Source organism: Falco cherrug, chromosome 8 (assembly GCF_023634085.1).
Source record: "Falco cherrug isolate bFalChe1 chromosome 8, bFalChe1.pri, whole genome shotgun sequence".
Classification (NCBI taxonomy): Eukaryota; Metazoa; Chordata; class Aves; order Falconiformes; family Falconidae; genus Falco; species Falco cherrug.
Window position 1 is genome coordinate 51956204 of NC_073704.1, and position 22644 is coordinate 51978847.

General features: G+C 37.6%; 1 protein-coding gene across 3 annotated transcripts in view; it reads left to right on the plus strand.

The window, feature by feature from the left end:
- Positions 1–22644, plus strand: part of GABRB2 (gamma-aminobutyric acid type A receptor subunit beta2) — a 170821-nt gene that overhangs the window by 74054 nt on the left and 74123 nt on the right. For all 3 annotated transcript variants that reach the window (XM_055719384.1, XM_055719386.1, XM_055719385.1), the window contains one exon: positions 19360–19442. In XM_055719384.1, coding sequence (XP_055575359.1) covers positions 19360–19442 — 83 coding nt within the window. The remainder of the gene's footprint in view (positions 1–19359; positions 19443–22644) is intronic.

Consider the following 22644-nt stretch of genomic DNA (forward strand, 5'->3'; position numbering starts at 1 on the left):
ATTAGGAAGAAACCTTTCCCCTGCACTGATGGTTCTGTAGGAACCCTTTGATGCTGCAGGTGGGGTCCCACTTGTGTAAATCAACAGCAACTGCAGTTTGCTGTTTCAGTCTGACTTGCTATCATCTCTTTTCTGCTCCTCTTTTGATTTAACTGTACAGACCCAAAGCTTATAATGCATTTACGTATGATGGCACTCTTTCTTTTGTTATATTAAGCACATTAATACCACAGCATCAGATTCAGAGATATCCCTACGCATAATGGGTTTTGATGGCTTTAGAAATAATTAATGTGGTTTTTTGGTTGTTCAGTATTTTGAGATTTTTTTGGTGGTGTTTTTTTGTTGTTTTTTTTTTTTTTCCTCTCTCTGTTAATATTTTGTTTCCACAAGTACTGAAGATATTTTTCATGTATTTTTAGGAGATAAACTCCCTTTCCAGCTGTCTTATCTGGTCACATCTTATCTGCTTCAGCTCATTTAATTTTCATTAAGTTTTATCTTTTCTTTTTATTTCAATACAGCTTTAATTTCAATACAATCTATGTCTGTGATCTGTGGGACTGCCGCAAAAATATGCTGTGTCCTGATCATAGAAATGTTGGTAAGACTGAATAAAGGCACTGAGACTGTTTGCAGTGGGAATACTACTCCACAGAACTGAACAGAAGAAAATGGGCATGGAGGGTAATACTTGTTTAATGTCAAGAATTAAAGTAAATAGTAAGTGTTACAGCTGCTATTCATTATAGCTGTTACAGAATCTTATTAGTAATTTGCTCAGAGGAAGGTATAGATATTAGATGAATATAAAGCAATTAGGAAATACATGATTACTGCAATGCCTGAGCTATATAGCTTTAACAAGGGAAAGGTAATTATGACTTATGAAAGAAAAAAAAAAAGCATTGATGAAGTAGTTTCTCCCACTTAGATTTCTTTTTTTATTAAGTTGCATTTGTCAGTGCATTAGGGAGCAAAAACAGCTTTTAGTTTTGCTTTAAGTACTGGACCAGTAGATTAAATTTTGTCTTATGTTCCTGATGGCCAAGCTGGTAAACCTAAAGAGTTTGCTGGGCCTGAGCAAATATCTGAGTATCACTACTATATTTCTGAATTTTCCACCCCTGCAAAATGAGGTGGGAATGTGGCAAACTTACTACTGTGCTTGTGGCAGAAAACTAGAAGTTTTTATAGAAATAATGTATCTGCACACTTGCAGACTTCTTAAATTCCATTTGAAAGAAATGACCAGAAAATGAGGGTTCATTGGTGTTCACTAGTTTGGACAGGGATGAGCAAGTGAAAAGTTTTATTCCTCACAGTTATTTGTTGTTTAGCAGTTCTTACCAGCCCTGGAAAATATGATGTTCAAAGTGCTGTTTAAAAGACATTGTTAGTTCAGGCTTAGTGTGACAAATAATCTTTTGTCCTCCATGCTGAAAGTGGGATATCAGTTAAAAGAACAGCATGTCAGCTCTGCATCAGAGGATTTACCTACTAACAAAGTTTTAGTGAAGCCATTTTGTACCCAGGAACATGGAGAGCTTTCATTTAGATGAACAAGTGCCTCTCAGTGTTGGCAAAAAGGGTCAATGTTTGCAAAAGCGTCCCCCTTCCTCTTCCCCTTTTGAGCATTACTTTTGTGTTCTATTCAATATTAAGGAGTAATGAAAATAAACTGTGTAGGTAAGTTGAGATCTGCGGCTGGCAGTGTGAGAGGTTTCCCCTGACCCCGATTTGTAATTGATCAAATATATTCTTAGCACTGACAAAGTTCTCCCGCTTCCTTGTGTTTGCTTGGAAAATGCATTATCCTCTCCCCGTCTGGCTTTGCTTAACTCTCCTGTTCTTCCTCATCACTGTGTGCTCATCCAGGCTTTCAGTCCAGCAGTTTCCTAATGTAAAGTGTGCACAATCTCTAAATCTCTTAGATAAGCCAGTTGTGGTTTTGTGGTCAGTTTTTCATTCAATTACAGACCTTGTTTATCCCCTGAGTCATCATTTTCTGCTAAAACTTGCAATGTGCTCTATTTTCTTTTCCTCCTTATTGTAAAAATTGATTGACTTGGGGGGTGGGGGGTGGTGGAGGTGGGGGGAGGTGGGAGGGTTGCCTTAGATTAATGGCATTAGATTGTCAGTTTATCTTGATGTCATGCTTCTGCTTACTAACTACTCCTTCAAAATGCATCGTTTTCATCCAACTCCAGTGGGACCATTTTTAGAGTATTGTTTTGGAGCCACTGTGACAGCTTCAGTAAATGGTGAGTTTTAATTCGTTTGTCTAATGAAGATTAGGATCTTGGCTAATGACTACATAGTCATAAGTGATGATGCTTTTCCCTCCTACTCCCTCGTTGCTTAGAACATATATTAATTGTGCAGATGGTAGTGACTTAGCTATGTGATAGTTCGCTTTCCATCTCCTCCTCTCGTGACATTTACACCATGCAAAGAGGGTGTATTGCTATCTCCTTATTTATGAAGATTTATGATTCATCACCTGCCTTTTAAATCAAATACTAAGATTATATCTTGTTGCTAAGAGGCAGAATTAGGATGTGTGCTTTCTTCTTTTAAGCACACCTGTGCCAAGCTTTGCCTGAAACCTTCAAGCAAATCACACCCAGAAGCACTGAATTTTCATCTTTGTTCCTACTGACAGCGTGTGAAACTTGCAGTGCCTGTTTTATGTGGGTAACTATAAATCATTCCTTATGCATTCAAAAGATTCACAGACTTTTCTGTCTGTAACCTAGCCAAAACTGAAGTCAAAATTTAGAAGTATTCAATACAAACATTTTTTGGAATTACTAGAATTCAAATATGATTTGTATGTGACAGATGGAAAGTAAATACTTTTACTGCTTTTTTTTAATTGTTTTGCTTCTCCCCCCCCCCCCCCCCCCCCCCCCCATTTATTTGTTCTTATGGTTTGCAAGAAACAACAACAGGGAAAGATTATTTAGGCACAACAAATAAAGACAATTCCTTAAATTTTCACATCACCTTTGATATCATCTGTCTGTCATGGCCCTCCTGCTCACCAGATTGTCTACTATTGCTTCTTTCTCAGAATAGTATTGCCATTTCTATGTTTCTACATTTTCTGGGTTTGTTCTTCACAAAACTCACAGATTTATATATATATTTTACTCATAATTTAAAGGCTTGTTTACTTTTGAGTGTCACTCTTGGGTCCCTTATCATTATTTGTAAATACTAGGGCAATTGGATTTAGTCTTCATGCATTATTTTGCTCTTCCTTTGTTTAGGAAAGATCCTGTGTTGCAGGTACGAGCCAGGAAAGTTCAGGATTACTTTTTAAAAGTTATTTTTTCAAACTGAGTGAATAGTTCTTTTCCTGACAGTGAGGGTTCTACCTCTGGTGTCTCCTTATCAAGTCTATACATTGTCTATGGCAATACCTGGATTAATACCTCTGTACTTGAAGCTGCTTGCAAAGGGAGGGGGCAAGGGGGTAAGGAGCCTCTGGGTTACAGCAAAGTGATGCTGAGAGAGGGAAAGAGAAAGAGGAGGGGATGTGAGGGCTGTATTTGGCAAGTGTCAAGGTTCCTGGGATACATATGGTCAGAAATGTGAATGGAGAAGTGACTTAAGGAGTAGAAAGGACCTGAAAAGAACTTGTTTTTCCTACAAAGCAGATTTGTAGGCTTGCACCTAGTGCAGGGTTTCTGTTACCTGACACAGAAGATGTAAAGGCTTTGCATAATGTGTAGTTTGCCCTCTGACGTGCTGGTATTCTGAATTTAGGAGGCTGTCTGCTATTCCATGAAGTTACTAAGACCTTGGTAAGGCACTGCAGTCATGATCGAACCAGTTGACTAGAAACTTAATTTGAGTAAATGAAAAGCTAAGACAGATCCATTGTACCACAAACATATTTGGTTGCTTTCAGCGTTGTAAATTTGAGATTGTAGGCTGCTGAAAATTCTGAAAAGTACAGCAGTTTTGAGCAAGCTGGTTATTACCTCATTGTCTGTATCTTTGGGAAGTGGATTGCAATATAAGCAGTATCCACCTAACTTCTGAAGGCCTGTTTCCTTTGTGCAGTACTGACGTTCATATCATTAATCTTCTCATTTGTCAGCTTGGAGGAACACCAGGGGAAACACATTCAACCTTAAACAAGAAAGTTATTAAACTGTTGACATTATTTGCTAAATTTCTGGTCTATAGTTAGAAATGAGATTTACCACCTATAAGAGAGATTTTGCAGAGTCACTAGCTCTAGTTTTAGGTTAAATGAACATATGTAATGCATGACAGAAGTGAGGAATTCTGGTCAGTACTTGAAATATCTGAAAGTAGTTTATAAGTGAAATTCTGAAATGTTATGACAAGTAAAAAACCCAACAAACCCAAACAAAAAAACAAACAGATGGATATTTTTCCCTGTGCAGCATTAATACGGCTAGATACTTGGGAATACGTATTGTGAAATTAATACTGTGAAATGAGAAGAACGATGCGACTGGGATACAGAACTATCTCACTCATTCAAGATGTGGCAGAGAGAATTTTCACGTACCTTCCCATACTTCTCACTTGAGAAACCTGCTTGCCCATAAAAGTGTGGCTGTTTCATTATACAACATTCTCTCTTACATCCCCACACTGCAGGCAGCACTGACTTGACGTCCACATCCCTGCTAAGACTTTTCTGTTGAGTTGTTATTTTTAAAAGGCTCTTCAAGCATCTTTCCCATAAGTATTATGCCTCGTAGAGGGAGTAGTGCAAACTATTATTTTCCTTGTACGCTAAGGAAATTAAAAGGTGTTCTTGCCAGGTGGTTAGTAGAAACCGTCATGTCCTTTAACATCATTTGGTATCAGATAATAACGTTGACATGCAGACATTCGTAGTGTGAAAAATAATGTTTACAAAAGATGCTCAGTGCTCTTCACAGTGAAGATTCCCCTGATGAACACCAAATCTGACGTAGGGGAACAAACTCAAGCTCTTGAGTTTTGAATTCCTCTTTTATAAATGTGAATCCTAGGAAATGTTTGTTTTGCTGCTGGGAGGTCCCTCCTCTAAAGCCTGTTGAACAGGCTCATTTTGTGACAAGTCCGTGTTTTGCCAAAGGGCTGTGGCTGGCTGGCCCTTGCTCCCACACCTGGGCCCAGGAGGGGGTAAGGATACATGAAAGAGGTAATAGACTCACTGCTGTGCCTCTGGGATGTCTCTGTGCTGAACCTGCGAGCCAAGTGATGCTTTCACCTTGTGGGTTTAGGCCAGTGTTTTCAGTCACCGCAAAGTACCTGTGCATTTAATCAAGTAAATGCCTTTTGGATGCTCTGAGTTTAATTTACTGAGTTTCAGCATGTGTTGTCCTATTGTTTATGTATAAAAGACTTCTAAGTAAAGCATGGGCATAATTTTAGATTGTTTTTTTTAAAAAAAGGAAAAAAAGAAGAAGGAAAAAGATGCATTTTCCTATAGCAAAATGATTAATTTTAAAAAAAATTCCTGAATACAGGGAATGGCTTCAGGAGAGGTCCCACATCTCAGATAAGCGTTTATATTCTCAGCAAATGTATATTTGCTGTATTCAGAGTAGGACTGATATTTTTCAGTTGACTCTTCATCTGCCTCCAATGTGAACTAGTTATAACTTGTTTCTTGGAGAAAAGAAGGTCTCGTGCATAGCCAAGGTAACATGAAAAGCACTGGAGGACGTGTTTTCTAAATTAAATTATAAAAATACACAATACGAAGAAATCCTTCATATATAGCCTACGTATTGATTCAACTTTCACTGCAGCAAGAGTTGTTAAAATGCATTTCTGGATAAACAAAACGTTGAAAGCGATGCCCACTGTCTGCATAAGTATATGGAAAGCAGAGACCTGATTAAACTGTGATTAGAATCAGTTGAACTTTTCTGATTCTCTTTGAGAGTCAGGTCATACACTATCTGATAACGGCATTGTGTACAGAATCATCTCAGGCTGCTTGGCAGGTCAGAGTCAAGTATCTTCCAAATCTAATAGCTTTATTGATCAAAAATGCAAATAACTGTCTACAGAAACTGATGGATCTTACTAGCATTAAAATGGAAAAGAAGGGACCTTGTAAGATTACTTAAGCTTCTCTTAGTGGAAATTTTACTTATTAAAAAACATATTCTGCAGCAAAACATGGTAACTAGGAGGAAACTCCCCCCCCCCCCTTTTTTTTTTTCCAACATATGGATTAGCATTTTAGCCCCTGATATCTAGTTACTGAGAAGTTTCAAAGGTATTATTTCAGAAACAGGAGAGGACCAAGTGAATATCAAAAAGCAGCCTCTATGCAGCTTTTCTATTTAGATTTCTGATGTTCAGAGTTTTAGATAGCTTATCAAGCTTTCAGTTGTCCTTGCCAGTATGATGCAGCTAGTATGTCAGAATTTTTTGGAGTGTTTTCCCTGTTTCTGTTTGAAACAAAGTTATTAACGTTCTGAAATGAAGATGAGGAAAAGAAAAGTTATAACTGAGCATCCTAACTCTGGCACAGGAGGAGATGTAGACCTTCGGAAATGGTGTGGATTTCAGCAGGACAGCTGGAGTTACGTTAGTATAGTTAGATGCCTGTTAATTCCAGTTGTAAAGTTTGATTCATTGTTAAAGAAAAACAATCAACAAACCTGTATGCTTCTCTCATGCATCCAATAAACACTTAACTAAAGCCGAATTGGTCTGAGATGCAGATACTGATTTGGAAATGTTAAAAGGGAACATGGCTTCCTATTTTTAAAATAATATTGCTGCTACTTTTATAATATATTAAATTAATAAGTATATTTGATGTCTAAAAGAGACCAGGTATGAGATGGAGGATTGATGGTGTAAGCCTAACACAATAGATGAGAAGAGCACTGAGGCCTGGCATGATATCTGGAATGTGATAGAAGGCAGTTTTAAGTAATGTATTTTTTCATTGTCAAAATAATAATAAAAAAATCTACTGGCTTAGGTATCATGTTAGTAGACTTATGTGTCAGGGAAAGAAAAGAGGGAGTATGATCAGTAATAGCTGCAATCCACAGATGTCTGCTTGCAGATTAGCCTGGGTAGGAAAAATATCAATGTTTAAGAATAAAATGTTCATATTTTGTTTGTCAGACCTCTCCTAAAGCATTGATATGAATAAGAAGGATCTTCTTCCTTTCCTTTCCCAACTCCCTGTTGTAGCATTTTATACAAAAAAATCATCTGTGTGTCTCTTTTTCTGTCTCCCTCCCCCGCAGGAGCCTTACCTAAAGTCAATTGACATTAATAAGAATCTGCCATTTGAAACCTGTATGCTATGAATTAAGCCTAAAAATACCTGCTAAATCTTATTCATTGTCCTCAGTTAAATACGGTTCACAAGGAAGTAGTTTGTTTGGATGGGGTATGTCACGTCACTCCAATGCAAATAGATGATTTATTAAAGGCAGCTTAAACAGCCCCAGATCTGGCTGTTAATTGGGGTGGAGAGGCGCCACTGACACCCTGGGCGTATGGGGCTCAGGTGAACGGTGAAGTTCTGTAGCTTTATATCCCTAGGGATTAGTTCTTGATGTGTACGTATAGGATGCTTTACGTAGTCTGTATCTTTTTCATTTGTGCTCTATAGGCAGTACTTTAATACAAATCATGGTTAGTAAAAACTGGAATAAATTGTAGCTAATTTGAAGAACTCTGGTAGCCATTTTAAGTGAGCAATTTCTCTTCTGTAATTTTAAAATATTGTTCTGGAATGGAAAAAACATGCTAGTATAATATGGTTTTTCATATTTGCATACTCTGTATCTGTATTTTATTATACATCTCTGTCAGGCATGGCATCTTATTTACTCAGTACAGGATTTGATGTGCTGTTTGGCATACATGTAGCTTAGGTAGCTTGGAAGAGTAAATACAAGCACCAATATTAATTGATGGATAATACATATTTTAAAAAATATGAAATAAAAGTCTATTCTACAGAAGAAATGCTGTGATGTGCTTAATACAATCAAACCAAATCTTCCAGAAAGAAAAACGTTACTGAAACAAAACAAGGCAATTCCAACCGAATCAGTCCTCCTTTGCTTGGTAACGCTGCCTCTTGCCCGCTTGCCAGTGCAGCGTCAGCCTTTTTCTGCAGGCCACGGCAAGCACGTGATTAGAAGTGGTTCCTGTGAAAAGTTAAAAGCCAGAAAGTAGTTGGAAGTAGTCTATTATTAGCTATACCGGACTAAAGAATTTGATTGTTGAATCTTAATTGAGGTTGTGCCACTGAAAGAATTCATTTTGCCTTAAAAAATCTCCTCAGCCTATCCCTCTGCAGTTTTGTGAGGTTTCGCTACCTGATGCTGGTGATGCACTTGAATCCACAGGGCTTGCAGGCCTGTATTTGTACAAGTAGACTAGCGTGAAGTACTTGCTATATGGTGCATGATTAACGTCAGTATCAAACCTAGATTTTATTATCAGTATATTGTCTGGGGATTTTCCCCTATTTTTGGTATCTAATTTCTTTGAGTTCTTTCGACCCTTTACATTTCTCCCTGTTCTAGGGAAAAAACTTTCTCACTCATGAAGGATAAACTTGCTACTGTTCAGTAATAACTGGTCTAGGTATGTGACAATCACTGCAGAAAAAAGCATTAAATCCTTCCCCCAAGGAATTATCTGTAATTTCACAGTGCCCCTTTTAATTCTACAAGACATTATGTATTATGTCATTTGTGCCACTCTAGTATCTTGAAATAGGCCCTTGGTACTTCTGTGCCTGCTCTCTTCAGTGCAGCAGTTAACAGGTTTGGAAACTGGCCAGTGGTACTTTTGTATGCAGTTGCATGATGTACTGACATCAGAGCTGTTAAAAAAAACAAAAACAAAAAAGTGATTAAATCAGTTTAATTAGTTTCTTTTTTTTTTCCCCAGCCAAATGATGGTAACTTTTTTGCCATAAAAACTAACAGCTAAAAAAACTTGAGATAAGATGATAGATTTATTTTTAATGTACGACTTACATGAATTAGTAAATCAAATAGCATAAAGGAATTAGATAAAAATGGTAAAAAGTAAGATTCTAAGGAATAAAGTTATACATCAGTGATAGGTATTAACTGGGGTCTCATGGCATTAATATTTTGGTCAGCTTTTGTTGTTTATGTTATATCTATAAATTGACTTAGGTGATGCAGCAATGAAGTACAGTTCATGAATTATTGATTATAAACATCTATGTAAAATGAAGGATAACAAACTAAGTTCTACTTCTCAGTCACTGAAACCCAATTCTTGTTAGCCTGTTTGGCAGGGATTGAAAATAGTATTTGGCTGCAAAAAAAGGGAAAATACAACTGCAGGGAGAAGCCCTACAAATCAGAAACAGCATGCATCAACGAAAGATGATTAAGGAGCATATATTATGTTGTTATATATATTTGTGTGTGTGTGAATGTATTTGTGTTGCTGATTGTTCATGATGCATATGAACACAAAAGGAAATCAGTAGTGTTTTTTGGTAGGGCTGCTCAGTTGTGAACTTGATTGAATTGCTGTAAATGTTTCAAAGGTATTTTTATTTTCTTTTTTTACAATCATGCTTTCGTATACTTTGAGACCCACTGTATATAGCAAGACAGGTACTTCCAAGGAGTCCTTAAAAATAGGGTTCCCATTTTCCTTTGGTTTTGGGTTGAATTTGAGTCCTGAAAGATGTGGTTTTGAAAATACCAAATCACAAATCTTGCAATGAAAAGTGAGGGGCAGGAGAGAGGGGGAGGCAGGATTCTCATTACAAGTGTAGTTTTATTTGTTTATTTGGTTTTAAAATCTTGTACACAGCCCCTGGAGATGCTGATCAGATGAGGATACTGAAACATGCTTACAATTAGTATTGCATGTGTTGATACTGTAAAGACAAGATTAATAGCAGTATAGACAGTCTCAACCTAACTGAAATATAATTTCCCTTTATTTTACTCGTATGCAGTACTGAGCCCTGCAAAATCTGTCACAGACTTCACAATCTAGTACATGGACTTCTCAACCCCCACCCCTTATTGCCACACGAGGGTGAAGCATTACTACCTACTAACTACAGACAGCAGTCATTCAGTAAAATTAAAAGGGAAATGATACATTAGTGTCCATGGGCTTATCTAGCCAATGGTTGTGTTAATGTATTAGCAAACTAGGTGTAAAGTATGAGGGCAGTACTTCAGGTAGCCGATATTGCAGTGATATTTGAAAAGCTGTCAGTAGGGTGGAATTATGCATTTGGATATGTGTCTTTTACTGCTCCCTAAATACCAAAGTGAAGCTGAAATGTTTATTTTCAAAAAAAGAGATATTGATCTTATGACAGTATTCAATTACAAGAATATTTGGTTTATTGTATTGGAATATTACAGTAGATTTAATCAGCTTGTTCAATAGTGGTAAAAAAAGTGGCAGTTTCTCATTCTCTTTTTTGCTTGTTGCATTGTGTGAGCTTAGAGGCAGGACGAAGGGAGAGGGAAGATGGGGACAGCAGAGATTCTAGCTACGTCAACGTGAGGGCCTCGCTGACACGCTTAGCTACTGCCTCTGCTTTCAGCTCTCATCAGAAATAAAATAAAAACAAAAATATTTTGTATAGCTGCTCGATAGTGGCTGACCTCTCTCAGGTAGAGAATGAAAGAGGTATGTCTTACCAGAAGTGAGGAGGTCTGTTTTGCAGAAGCACTTAAAGGGATGCGGAGCGCATTACAGCTGCCGGCGGTAACTGCAGTGGTGGGTGGGATGGGGGAGGATGAGTTCCCTTGTGACACAGGCGGTCTGTGGCTCTTAGTATGCTGACAGATCCCAAAATTCTGTTTTCTGAATCTGGGCATCTGGTGAATGGCAGTTTGTTTTTTAGACCTATTCAGGGAGACAGGAATGGGACGTCATCCCCTTTGTCATCAGTAAAAGCAAAACAGAAAAAAATAATATCTAAATTTGTTTTAAGACTTGGTTCTAGACAGAGGCAGCCTAGAGTAAAGAAAGCTATCTGGAAAGTTTATGTAAATGGGGCACTAGATTCCTCAAAGGCACCAGTGTTAGCACACAATGGTTGCAGTTCTACTCGGAGGAGGATTTTTTCCCTTACCTGTTCTCTTTCACGGTGAGCAAATCCCCTGTGGGTGTAGGTACCCCTCACTTTGACATGCTACTGCAAAAGCATCTCCTGCGTTTTGGGGAATGTCTACAGACAGGAAGGTGATTAAATACTTCATTCTTGGCCGTGGTGAAGTTCTCTTGAAGAGTGAAGAGGAAAGAAATTATGTTTGTGAGCTTTTTTTGCTAGAATTAGAAAGGTATAGATTACATTGTTTGATGGAAGTAAATGGACTAATTGAAATCCTACAGTCACGTAGGCAGTGCAACTATCCTTGCATTCCAGTTGGAGTGCATGAAAATGTCTTATCATCATTGAATTAATAAGTAATAACTTGTGTCTGTTACTCTACTGTGCTTTACAGTTTGCCTTTATTCTGACTGTTCACTGTGTCCCTGTTTGGTTGCTTTTAAGGCATGACTGCTGCTTTAGGACAGGGACAGTTTGTTTTACTTTTGTCTCAGAATTTTGTAAGAGTTAGAATTTTATGGGTTACTGCTTTTGTTGTAGAGGTTCTTGAAAGAAATTTAATAATTTCAGGTCTGCACTAGAGGGGGTTTCCTGACTTTTTTCCACATTTTTTGATCTGAGAGTAATTCTGCTTATGAAGAATCCACTTAAATTTATTATTTCTATTGACATTTCCCTGTGGAAAATGAGCCTTCTTATTCTGACTCACAAAAGCCAGAGGAATAGGAGCTTTGTGCTCTTATCTTACTTCTGTAAGAAATACTAAATAAGCTGCAATCATAAAACTGAATGTGCCTTTTCCACTGAAGATTGTTTTGACTTTCACATTAATTTTTAACTTGGGTAGAACTTCCTTTCTCCAGAATGGTGAAAATACCTTCCACTCAGATGTCTCCCTGAATAGGCAAGTAATTGGTAACATTCTTGGTGGCGTTTTGTGAGAAGGGATTTTGCAGGATTGACTGTGTCACAGAAAGTATAAATTAAGAACGAGATAAAGCAGTGAACGAAGTTTCTGCTTCAGCTCATCGTTGTGAGCACAAGTTCTTCATTAACAGAGGAAGGTTTGGGAGATGCAGGTAGTGCAAACACCACCACCGTCTGCCTTGAAGGCAGCTCCCACAAGGAGCTGTGTCCAGCAGGTGCTGGAGGTGGATTACTGCAGACGTTTCATGGGTGGGGAGAAGAGTTGCACTCTGTTTTCCAAGGCTCACATGACTGAACGTTCAGACACAGCCTCCTGAGGGAAACGAGATGCTGTGCTTCCAAAGATGAGAGTTGCACTACATGGTGATAGCATTACTGTAGTTGTCTCTCTCTTAAGGCATAAAAAGGTAGCCCATGGGCAAAGTGCATGCTATTTTACTATGACAATCTGTACTTCCTTATCTCTATGTTTTTAGCAGCAGTGTTATCTGCACAATTTGTGCTTTGAAGCAGTGCGGATTTTGTGGAGAAGAGATTCCCTTTTCCCCCTAGCTTTTCAATTATTTAATTAAACATTGTATCTTTATCATCCTGGATTAAAAAATGTTACTATAGGGTATGTTTACATATATACATATGTATACATATTCATATACGTATACATACATTCACCAGAACTAAGCACCAATTATTTTTGGGCACTGAGAATTGATTAAAAAGCCACCAAATCCATGTGTCTCCTCCCAAAGTTCTAGCTTTCTTCCATACTTTAAGAGAATCTGTATTAAATATAATGTAATATCAGAATTGTAAATTAGCTATTTTTAAAGAGAATGCAATAAATTTTAATCTTCTTATACTCTCATGTATATAAGATTGAATTACTAGAACACCACCCCCGAAAAGGTTGTGAGAAAGGTGTTATAGATGTTCTGAAATGCATTTGGTTATACAGTTTTTTCTAAGAAATTTATAAGTTATAAACTTTTTTGCCTGTTGAAGAGGACACAACTGGTTTAAAGATGTTCTGTATATTGATTTATTTGTAGAATGTAACACGTCTTGGGTGATACAGATATAAATTTTTAAGAGAAAGAAGCTGAAATAATGCACTTTTTATTTCAATGCTGACATTATCTGAGTGAACTAGACATGCAACTTTCACAACCATAAGAAGGAACATATTTAGATAAAAATTTGAAAGTAAAGTGATGGTCATACAGCACAAGGGCTATGTATAGAGTGGAGGAGATGTACTAGTTCTTTATTCCAAAGTTGGTTGTTACATAGTGAGTCACTCAGCCATCATGCCTGTAATGTTTCATTGTTCTGTGAGTCCTGTAGTGGTTTAGCATTCTCCCTTTTATTTATTTTTATTTCTTTTGAAAGGGAGAAATGAAGTGAATGCTGAAAGACAAGGATACATTTCCCAGTGATAAAATATTAAAATTATGAAGTGCTCCTCTGAGCATTACTGCCATAGCTGCTGCATTGTGTTATCTTCTTGAGGAGCACATAGTACTTCAGAGAAAGGCTCGAGTAACTTCAATCTAAAGCTGAGGTTATTGTACCAGAAGATTTTATTGCAGAGTGATGTGTGCCTTTTGCAGGGATTAAATTATGAACATGATGTCATGGCTGAGTTTTGGATGCAGTGACAGGGTAATAGGTAATGCTATCTAATTTAAAGAACAATTTAGAAAGCTACATGCTGAAAGATACAGCAGAAAATTGCACATCGTTGTATGGAAATCTGCAGCAAAATTCTGGTTCTTCTGAGTCAGAATTCCTGTACCATAAAATAACAGCCAAATTCTTCAGTTTTCCATTACTCTTCCCAGCTGGTATGCAAACGGCACAGCAGGCTATCCTTCAGCAGAGAAATGCAGAGTTTCTTGCCAAGAAAGATCAGAAGCGTATATGTTTCAGTTTCCTCTTAACAATCTTGGATGCTTCTTTTACCAGCAATATAAACACCACCACCAACTTAACTACGGAAGTTTTTTCCTATCTTGTATTACATTTAGAAAATGCTTTAACATCATATCCTTCTTATTCTTAACTTGTTTTATGCTTGTGCCTTCTAGCTTTAACAAATACACTTAGTGCTTTCAGAGAGTACCTAGCTATTCAAGGTTTGCACACAACAGAGACAAGGGGAAAATATCTACATGTCATGAGATAGTGAGTCCCAGATGGAGTAAGAAAAATGAGCCAAGGTGGAACTTAGGTTGGAATACTCAGACAATGTTGAGAAGTGGTATTAGAAGAGAAGCATATTGCAGATTCTGGGTAGCCTGAGCATATAATTTCATCTTAAACTGAGGCATCAACTTCAACAAAACAATTGCACTTTTTTTCCCCACTATAAAAGTACACTGAGAAACTCCATATGCAGTTTACAGTTCAAAGCATATAGCAGTCAATAGCTGAATGTTCAGATTTAATGATGGACTTGTAGAAACGTCACTATTTTTTATGTTTTGCTAAAGCCAGCTCTTAAGCTTCCCTTGCATGATCATAGGTTATCTTTCATGTGAATAAGCAGAAGGAGGAAGAATTCAATGAACTCTATAATTAGCAATCAATCTATTTTAATTTAAAAGTAGATCTCTTAGTATGTCTAACAACCTTGACACATATGTCTAAATCCAATATTATTGTTCAAGAGAGAGATTTATCACGTTCCAGTTTTGTTCCAAGATTTCCACGTATTTGAAATTGGCTCTGATGGCTGCTGCTGCCACGGATGTTTCCAGCTGTGGCACAGCAGGACTGTTTCCAAGAATTAGGAGTGAACGGTGGGTTTAGCTGCAGATAGGCGCAGTCTGTTATACTTTGGTGTCCTTACAAGCTCTTTGGATTGCTCCTGATGCTGTTAATGGGGAGTCATAGTCTACCTTCACATATGCAAATCTGATGCAGAATCTCACATTGCTTTCAACAGGATGTATGTGCATACATTTAAAGAAAGAATTATTTGTATTTTCCCAGGCTTCAGCTCTGTCTTTGACTCAAAAGGATCACCATCTGTCAGTGCTAGAGTTAAGAGTGTTATGTAGTTCTTATACTACCACTCTTCTCAGAGGAGCCATCTGAAATTGTCACCTTCTTGCTCATCTTTTCTGTTGTGTATGTAATCCTGTAATTATAGGTCAGGGCTGCTTCCTTCCGGAGCAGACATAAGTTTCTGTTGCTGCTTATTCCCCATAGCTTTGCAGAGCCACTGCAGCTCCAAGAGGGAATTAGATTCTGTCCATCTCCACCTCTCATTAGCATTGTTCTCCTGTCTTTCAGAGAGGTTTTTTCTTCACTGGTGACGTCAGAACTGTTTAAGTTGCTATTTTGAATTTCACATCCCACTTGAACTTGTCAGAAGAGCAAAATCTATGGGATCTTGAAAAACTGTCCCTTACACATCACTGAAAAGTAACAAATATTAGCACTGCTGGGATAGTATTTGTTATGGATATTATTTTCTGTATCACTTTAAGTTTGGAAGTGTTATAAAAAACTGCATTATGGCCTTTAGCTTTGGCCTGTGGAAGGAATAGTGCCAATTTCCAGCTCTCATTTGAATCATAGAACCTCCACAAAAGTTTGGAGACAAGGGCAGTTTTTCAGCTTTCTCAGAAAAAATAGTTTACCTGAATTATTTTAAATTATTGACAGCAAACCTTACTTTCCCTGCAAGTTAGTTGTGGTGCAGGTTTCTTTGCACTGTAGCTATGCTTGTTTTGATACATGAGGTTTTCTTGAGGTCTACTTCATAATACATTATTTAGTCAGTTTAGTGCTTCAGGGTTTGCCTTTTTTCCTCTTTGTGTGCTCCATAGTCGGTCTACATTCAACACACAGACCATAAAAGAAAAAGCTGAGGACTGGTTTGCATTATTAGGAATCGTAACATAAAGTACCACAAGGCTTCTCTTGCTTTAGCAGGAGATGGAAAGATTAGTCTATGAGACATTTCATACGGTTTCATTTCATACGGTGTGTCTGTGAGAGCACGATGGTTCTGTTATCATCCCTAATGACGATAATGCATCGAGTTACACTGGGGGTTTGGAAAAGCTTTCACTTTTTCATTGTTTGTTCTCAAGGTTACATTATGCAAAATACAGCGTTGTATTTTGTGCGCTAGTCCAGGCTGTATAAAAATATTTTAAATCTTTTTATGAAAACTGAAGTAGCTCTGCTCTGGGGAAGGGGCTTTAGGCCTGTTTCAAGTATTCCTTGTTGCTATAATGAATTGCTGTTTCCTCCTCTGCCTGAAAAGTCATGACTTTGAAGTACTCTGAGGTGGTGATTCTTGTATGTTCTTGCATTGGTAATTTGGTTTAGCTATTCACCATGAATTGCAAACCACTGAGAAATTATCAAGAGGTAGTTTGTTGTTTAAATAATTTTGAAGATGAAAGAGAAAAGTCAGGGTAAAATTATGAGGGAGTTACAAAGAGAAAAGGACAGAAGTCTTATTTAATTTCAGTGGATTTGCATTATGGATAAGAATGAACAAGCGAGTTGAATTAAATACATTATTCAAAACTGCTGTTTTGGCTTGATTAAAACTCCTCTCTACCAATCATTTTCATTACTGTGCCACTTTTTTGTCTTTACTTTCTGAAGCGGTAAGGCACTGTGTCTTTTAATGATTCGATAATGTTGCCTACAGAGCTTTTATCCTAGCTGGCTGCAGCCTTCAGCCCCTTTTGTGGTATTTGTTGCACCCAGGTATCCTGCTGAAGCTATATCAGAATTGTGAGCGTCCAGCTCCACCATAAGGATGAACAGACACTTTGCTGGGGGTAACACAGGCATGGGAGTGTCTGTGTTGGAGCCCCTGGTCTGGTAGACTCTGGTAGGAAGAATGTGTGTAGTGAGGAGGAAGGTATTAAAAAACTTAGGTCAACCAGGCTAGTATTTACCGCGAATCTTTTGTGCACTTAAATCTTGGCTGTAAATCTATGCTCCTGTCTCTTCTCTTTGTGAACAACTGAAATTCTTCTAAAACTCATTACTATAATAGACACATAGATATGGGAATACTGAGGTATTAAACAAAGCAAACCACAAACCTCTTCAGCAGAAAACACAACTAAACAAAAAACATGAGCTGTAATTTTCTTCTGGTCTCACTCCAGCTTTCCTGACGTTTTCCCTGAAATAATCAATCTGACATTGATACTGGAATAGAGCAATTTCTTTTGGTTTTCCTCTAGATTTTTAAATAAGGAACCAATTATGAGCTGCTGAGAGGATTTTTAACAATATATGCTGCTGCTTGCTCCCTTTGCATTTGCTATCAACAAACATGTATTCCTGAGCAGTTTGGTTTATTAAAAGCTGGAAGACTTCCATTGAGGGGAGCCAAAGGATTCTTTTCCCCTGCTTTTTTCTACTCCAGGAAGCTTCCTTTTGAAGCATCTGTGGTGATCCACACTCGTTGAAAACAATGTATTTTCAAAAGCAGTTCTGTGAGTACCCACGTAGTGATTGAAGAGAAACTTAGTGGCAAAAGGTGTTTCTTTTCTCTGAAAGCCCAATACATATGAATGGTCAAAATGTAAAATTGAGGGATCTTGCCTAGACTGACGAGAAAGAGGTCGGAGTTACTATGTGTTTATATTAATAACTTGCCCCTACTTTTTTTCTCTTTTCTTTTAATTTACAGGGATATTTTTTCTTCTTCTTTTTTTCTGGAAATGACAGTAAAGTGTTGTTAGGACAGTAAGGATACTAATGAAAAGATTGTATAGCTTCAACGCTTCTGAAGTACCTTGCAGAAGGAATTGCTGGAGTCAATGTTGAGTGAATTTTGAGCCTCTCAGGCAACTGCAGTTTTCTGCTTCTCACAAGCTCTTATTAGGTATTTAAGGAGAAAAAAAATGAGGTCCATCAAATGAAAGAGCTCTTTGTTTGTCAGGCTGAAGAATTTAAAAGAAGTTTTTAAAATAGTTATAGAACAGTCTAAATACCTACTATGAAACCCTCAAACAGGGGGACAGGATTTTGAGAAGAAAACTGTTGGTCATATGGTCTGTCACGAATACCCTGGAACGATGTAGCAGCTGATCCTGCCAGGTCAGACGGTGCCTGCATGTCCTGTAGGCACTCCGTCTATCCACTTGGGTCCCATTTTGGATGCACACCCACATCATCTTGGGTTTGATGATTTGAGCTAAATCATTTGGTCAGCCTTCAGCCTGAACAAAACTCGTACAGTGGGCTGCTGTGCAATGCTCTCATTTTTCTACTTGGTGTGGAAGCAGATTCCCCAGATGCAGTTGGCCGGTCAGCTGTACTTAACACACAGGAGAAAATCTTTGTTTCTCTGAGGAGTCAATATAAACCACCAGGCTCTAGTAGCTGTAGGAGAAGGGCTCTTGCCAGGTACAGGGGGAAGAAAGTCTAGAAACCTCTCTGCATCTGCACTACATCCATACCTGGCCCTACGTGGAGTATATGCAGGACATACTAATTTGAGTGTTGGCAGGTTCCAAATGGTAATATTTTTTAATTACTAAAGGGTTATATAGCATGCTCTCAGGGTGGTGGAGGGGAGGGAGGATTAAGAATTGGTTTTTGTCTACACGTTAAGAAGACTTGATGAGAACACAGTTAATAAAATGCTACTGAGAATTGTGCCTTGGTCATATTCCGCTCAGGGTCACATACCATCATGAGGTCTATCAGCAAAAGATTTATTGATGGTACAGATGTTTCTGTCAATGTCTAAGAGGCACACCTGACATATTAACGTTAGGAGGTTCGGTGAAATCTGGAGGCGCAAATATGGTCTAAATGTTTTGTGAAAAGGGTCCTGGAAATCCTCACTTTCTAACATGAAGATAAAATAATACTTCATTTACAAAGCACTATTAAACAGAAGAAAGAAGAATTAACTTTCATTAACGGATTGGTGTATTAACCCAGGATGTGAAGTATGTGTCTTTCTCTGTTCCTCTTTAGGCCTCCTCTGCCACCTTTCTTTGAGCCTTTCTTTTTTGGCTTGAAGTCCTCCACTATAAAATGAAGGAAATACTGCTATCCTACTTCATATTTAATTTTGTCAGGATAAATTGGTTGATGATTATTAAAGCTTACAGTACTGTGATAATGGCACGTAAAGGGGAAGCTCTCTGCTCGCCCACCAGACTGGTATAACCTTCTCAGAACAGCATTAGTTACAAGTAAGCAGCAGACACGGTATTTCAGCAAAAATAGGCAAGAGCATCAGTTGTGTAGAAACACATTTCTTGTCTTTCAGCTGTGTGCGATCAAGGAAAGATTTGAACCAGACACATGAACCAGCTTTTCTGTTTCCTTCCTAGAATTACCACAACAGCTGCTTGTATGATGGACCTACGGAGATATCCGCTGGATGAGCAGAACTGCACACTGGAGATTGAAAGCTGTAAGTACTTCTGCAAATCCTACTTATTCTGTGGTCAACTGTTTCAGAGTTTTTATTTCTGTCCTCTTTTTTATTTATTTTTTTTAACATGCTACTAACCTAGTTGTCTTTCTGTCTGACGACATTTAGATCCTTGTAAACACATGCAAAAAAAAAGCTTTCCAGATGGATTAGTAATTTGTGGCACAGGATTAGCAAAAGTTATTCTGTGTTTTGATGGACAATTTACAGCTTTAAATGTCTCGTTCAAATGCCTTGTTGGAGTTCATGTGATGAGCATGAGGATTATTATCAGTTCTTTATCCTCCTTTACTGCTGAATTGTGTGACAGCTTGTTTCCATTTATAAATGACAGCAAAAGGTTAGAATTGTCCTTGAAATAGGTGTTTTGTGGTTTTTTTTTCCTAACCCCTCTGCTGTAGTTAAACTTTCAGCTTATGCAACGCTGTCTGTTATATATCTCCTGATTTAATGGCTGGTGTCTCTATCAAACTTTCTATGTAGATAAAACTTGTGAAATAAATTTTAGGTATCTTTTCAGTGAAAAATCTTTAGGGAATCTAAGTACATCAGAGAAAAAAAAAAATTCATGATCACTGTTACAAAGACAATATTGTAAGCACGCATTATTTGGCACTCTAAGACAGTATCAGCACTCTCAAGATAAATCTCCTTTTTCAGGAGAACCATAGGTAACTCAGCTGGGGTGTATTAAGTTGACTGGCAAGAAAAATGGAAATTAATGGCATGAAAGTATGTATATTTTTTAAGGAACTTCTGTATTATAAAAGATTATGTGGGATTTCTGTGTGCACTGAAGTACAAAATGACAGTAGCTTGTGCTACAGTCTGCTAAGAACTTGCTACAGCTGAGCTTCCTTCTCCTGTTCCAGAAACCATTTAAAAATATGCTTTACATTTGTGCCCAGGTTTCATTCATTTTAGTGTAATTTAAAGATATGCCAAAATCCTTTCCTGAATTAAACTTGTGACACTGCTGTCTGAAATAATTTACATGCATAAAGTAAACAAAATGAGTCCTTATCATTAAGGTTCACCCCTCTTGTATGCTGAAATACACAAGCAGCAAATGTGGTGATGGACTTCACTCTTTTGAGAATGAATGAAATCTTGGGTCTGGGTTTTTGTGTTTCTTTTTTTTTCCCAGTTCGTAATAGAATCTCTGTTGATAACACTTGATTCAAAATTTCATACCTGCAGCCTTTTAGCAGTACAGGAGGCTGATTTTAATGTGCGAGCTACTGGTAAAACTGTATTCAGGTTTATAGAGATTTTTATTGATAAGGTGGTTTGCTATGCTGGAGTCTTTTAATTGTTGTTGTAGCACAGCCCTGAATATTTTTTTTTTCCTGATTGTGTGTGTAAGGTAGAAAGCTGGAGAGTCAGGGGGCATCCTTTCTCTCTATTTACAGCATTGTTTAAACAACCAGCAATGTCTTGCTATGTCTGCATTGCTGAAATGCCTGAGTCTTCTTGGGATTCACAAGCTAGATAGCCCCTGCCTTGTCATGCTTGCAGGACCCACTCTGGGAAATATTGCCAGGAAATACTTCCTAGGTCAGTCCTTATAAAAAACTGAAAATTAAATTATGTTCCTGCTTTTCAATGAGAGCACTTGTTCTTATTCAGGCTTAGAATGTGGGACCTCTAGGTTGAAATTTCCCTTTCATCTAATGTGAGGTTTGAAGCCAGATCTGTTATTGTTCAAGAAGCAGGCCTTGAAAACAGGGCAACGAGCTTTCAAAATTGTTGTTCCGCTTACTATGAAGAACACAGTACTCGTTGTGTCATAGAAAGGGTAGGAGTTAATTTACCATAGTGGTTAGTAGCTTGTAGGAGAGCTCCTTTGTGGATGTATTAGCTCTGTTGTAGCATCACAAAAGTAAAATGGATTTAAATCAGAATACTGTATGTAGCCTATCTTTCTTGGCGGTAACAAAGGCCATTAAAGAATGTGCATAGAAGTAATACTTGAACTGTGTTTCGAAGCACTTGAATTCTGCTTTAGAAAATTATTGCTCTTTATATATGTCATTCTGTTCAGGTAAAACTCCTGAGTCTGTCTAATCTTTATGAATCACTTCACAGAAAAATGCTGCTAGGCAGATAGGTAGAGTGAATGAGATTGAAAGTGAATTTCTAAGTTGTTCAATGCAGATACTCAAGTCGTAATCGCTTCCTTCAACTTATTAAGCTGCGTGCTAAAAGTAGGTTGGTTCCTTGCCCTGCTGATCCTGTTGGATGTCTGTTTCACCACAGCGCTCTTGTGATGGTTAGAAATTCTCTAAATTCTACCCCAAGTGTTTTCATGGCCATGAAGGCATAAAATTATACTTGCTGCTTGTGTCAACAATTTTCTTTTTTTTTTTTTTTTGCTTTTCTTTTCTTTTTTTTTTTTTTTTTTAGTTCAATGTATTCCCCAGCCTTGCTGGGACCTTCGTAATATGTTTAAAGAAAGCAGTCCTAGTTTCTTGTAGGCTTCATTTCAGGAAACTGAATATGCCAGTCTCTTCTAGCTTTCCCATACAAGAGTATGTTAAGAGAAATGAAGAACTAGCTAATGCTAGTTCTTCATTAGGAATAACTAATACCATAAACAGTATCCCAGATGAAATCTTTAGTAAACTATAGCATTAATGCTGCCCTTTTTCCAAGAGTCATCTTTTGCCTGCCTTCACAACTGCATAACTTTCTCAGATAATACTCTTTCCTGGAACAGTACAGCAAAGTCTTCGCCTTCCTCACTCATTTTCCAGCAGTGGATTCTAGCTTTCAGGAGTTGTGTGGTGGTGGTTTGTTTTTTTTGGGTTTTTTTTTGGTTTTTTTGGGTTTTTTTTGTTTCTTTTGCATAGTACTAAGAATACATGACTTGACATTTCGTAACACTCTTCATTCACATAAATCAATGTTCTTAATATTGCTACTGTCCTCAAGGTTATCCATTCTTGCTATATTTGTTCTGATCATCCTTTGTCTTAACAGTGCTTGCAGATTTTATTTCAGTAGAAATTTCATTAACATACAAATACCAAAGAATATTAATGCCAAGAAGGAAGACCTTTGCTTATAATAATTCTCTGTGCTGAGCATGATCTATACTTGCAGTGCAATAGAATTTCCTGCAAACCTTTTATATATCTTCGCTAATTGTTCTCAGATAGCCCTATATCAAATGTTATAA